Genomic DNA, 2,962 nt, shown 5'->3' with positions numbered 1-2,962 from the left:
TTTCATTTTAATGGTTACACTCGTGATAATTCACCCATCACCCACGTTACAAACATAAAAAGAGGTATCAATAGTCATAAGTAGGAAATATAATCTACACTTTAATTAATCTCTAATCAAAACAGAAAAGTAAAAAAACCCAAAACAACTATTTTAATTTACATCACTTTACCATTTTTCTATACAAATCCACACACCCTTTCAATCTGCCATCTACCTTTTGTCTTGTACACTATTTTCCACCCAACAAAAAAATATCATTTGTCATATTATGCTCTATACCTGTAAATTTGGTAACATACAAAAATAAAATAAAAGTAAAATATTTTAAAAAAAAAATTAAAAAAAAAAAAAAGCCAGCTGTGTGCTTCAACCTTTTCCCGCACCAAAAAAAGTCAAAACAACCATTGATGTCACTTTCCGGCACCTACCGGCGCACTTTAGCCAGCCTGGCGCAATTTTGTAACAGACCTTCCGAAAATACCCCTACCACTGGAAATTGCTGTCAGCAAGCCGGCGCGCCGTTACCCAATTCTGCTGGTGACTTCGATGAAGGGGGAGGAGTGGCGGCAGAGGCGAAGCGGGAGGAGAAATCGGGGAAGTTACCAGCATCATAATCCTCATCGAAATGACCGTTTTGCCCAGGACCCTCATCGAAGTTAAGCGCGTAGCTCAAAGGATCGTACTGGAACTGCCCAGTGGATTGTTGTTGTTGGTGGTGGTGGTGACGGTGGTTAGGACGGCGGCGATTGATACGGCGGATGAAGGTCTTCCACTTGGGACCAGCAACAATCTCAGACCATTCCCGAATTTTCTTGAAGGCTTTGAAAGGTTGTGACCACCAACGGGGTTCATTCTCGGCGGATCGGAATCGGTCCCAAAACGAAGTAGAGGGATCGGAAAGTGAAGAATTGGCTCCTCCGCCGCCGAGGGTGATGTGGCGAGGTGTGGTGGAGGTGGGGGAGGAACCGAAGCAGGGCAACTGAAAGCAGCAGCGATGGCGGTGGATGAAGGGGTTGCTTGGTGATTCGGCGTCATCTTCGATAATAACTCTCTCTTCATTTGACATTATTGGACCTCTTCTGTGTGGATTTTGCGGCGTCGAAGGAGTTGAGAGAGAGTGTAAAGGTGAAGGGAGGTTTAATGGGATATATTGTGTGAGAAAAGGGTGGTTGTTACTTGTAACGGGAAAGAAAGAACCGGATTACCGGGAGTTACCGGTTACTTTTAACTTTTCTTTCCATTTTTTTTAGAAGGGGTGGGAAATAGGGTTTTAAAGAAATGAGCAATTTTCTATGTACTCCACAATCTGAGCAATCACCTTTGAAAAATTAAAAGAAATGTGATTTTCTAGGTTTCACATTCACCTTATTGTAAGGAATTACCATGGAATAATATGTGATTTCAAGGTTTTAAAATCACCTTAGGGGGCGTTTGATTGGGGGTATTCAGAAAATGGAAAGGTAATCAACTACCTTCATTCCCTTTGTTGTTGTTTGTTAAACCTATTCAATCATTCCCTTTACCCACTTGATTCCCCAACATCCCTCTAATTCCCCACCCCCTCCCAAGGAATCACCCTTACCCCCAAACTCCTCTTCACCCAACCAACTTAACTACTACTTTGACCATCCTTGACCACCACACCACCACCTGCGCCGCCCCACCAAAACCCCCAAAACCCATTGAACCTCCTTATAATCACCGAACCACCACCACTCCACAACCATCGAAACCACCGTACAACCACCATACCACCACCCAACAACCCTATACAACCACCGAAATCACCATACCACAACCAAAACAACCTTAATAACCACCGAAATCATCTTACCCAGCACAAAAACCAAACATCCAACCCCTGAAATTGACCCTAACTACCTAAAACAAACCCTAATTTCGCCGGAAAAATAGATCTAAAAGAGAGATGAAATCAAGAGGAGAGAGAAAGAGGGGGAAGGTGCGCAAGGCAACATCGATGTGAACCAAACAGGCGGCAATCGTGGTTGATTTGCGGTTGGGAGGCAGCAGTCATGGTTGATTCGCGGTGGGGAGGCGGCAGTCGTGGTTGATTCGCGGTGGGAAGGCAGCGTTCGCAGTTGATTCGTGGTGGGTGGGGATCGAGGCGGCGCTCGTAGTGGAATGGGCAGCGCTCGTAGAACTGTTTCGCGGTGGGTGGGGGAGGCGGTGGAGGGGCAGGATGAAGTTGGTGGTTGTAGATTGAGGGAAGGGGGTGGTGAAAAGAATGGGTTTCCCTTTGATTTTTGTAAACCAAACAACTTGTGATAATCTAGGGATTTCCTTTCTATTCCTTTCCAAACCCTTTCTTGATTCCATTCCCTTTACCCTATGCGAACCAAACGACCCATTATTTTCTACTCCTTATGTTTTAAAATCACCAAATTCTTTACGTACGGTTTTTTTTTTAAACTCTTCTTTTGGTGAAGATGGACTAATTTGATACTTTGAATTTACTTGTCAGGGATGGATTTTGTAATCGATGGACTACAAAACTTGAGCTATGCAATCTCCGCTCTCAAGTAATCATATTTTAAGTGGTGTCTTGTATTGGATTTAATGCTAATCTAATTAACAAAAGCGGAAATAAATCACCAAACCAGAATCTCATGTTAAAGTATAGATTAAACGTAAACATACTTCATAGCGTGTACTCCCACTAGCCTCATGAACACAAACGAGAACTCCAATTGTAGTTCCTCTACGATGGTCCACCGACATGTTCAGATATGCCATGATTCCGTTAGCTTGGAACTTCCACCAGGTATTTAGCTTTTTGGGAAAATCTTACTTTGGAGGAAAACTGAAGATTAGAGTTCTTAGTTTCCTCTAGGGTTAGATTGTACGATTAGTTGTGTGGAAGACGACTTACGTTTTGAACTAAACCTAGGGAACTATTATAAGCTAACCGACCAAAATGCACAAGGCATTGGCCGGCCAG

At 43.3% G+C, this 2,962-nt stretch overlaps 1 protein-coding gene across 1 annotated transcript; it reads right to left on the bottom strand.

The window, feature by feature from the left end:
• Positions 1–332: 332 nt before the first annotated feature.
• On the bottom strand, positions 333–2,234 carry LOC110790143 (uncharacterized). The gene has a single exon (XM_021994906.2). The coding sequence runs from the start codon at positions 1,067–1,069 to the stop codon at positions 506–508; it is 564 nt and encodes a 187-aa protein (XP_021850598.1). The 5' UTR covers positions 1,070–2,234; the 3' UTR covers positions 333–505.
• Positions 2,235–2,962: the final 728 nt, after the last annotated feature.

This window comes from Spinacia oleracea, chromosome 5, assembly GCF_020520425.1.
Source record: "Spinacia oleracea cultivar Varoflay chromosome 5, BTI_SOV_V1, whole genome shotgun sequence".
NCBI classification, from domain to species: domain Eukaryota; kingdom Viridiplantae; phylum Streptophyta; class Magnoliopsida; order Caryophyllales; family Amaranthaceae; genus Spinacia; species Spinacia oleracea.
Note: the sequence above shows the minus strand (reverse complement) of the source record. Positions and strands in the feature narration are given on the sequence as shown.

Bases quoted from the DNA above. Each gene is read 5' to 3' on its own strand.
- LOC110790143 (XM_021994906.2), bottom strand. From the start codon at position 1,069: ATGTCAAATGAAGAGAGAGTTATTATCGAAGATGACGCCGAATCACCA.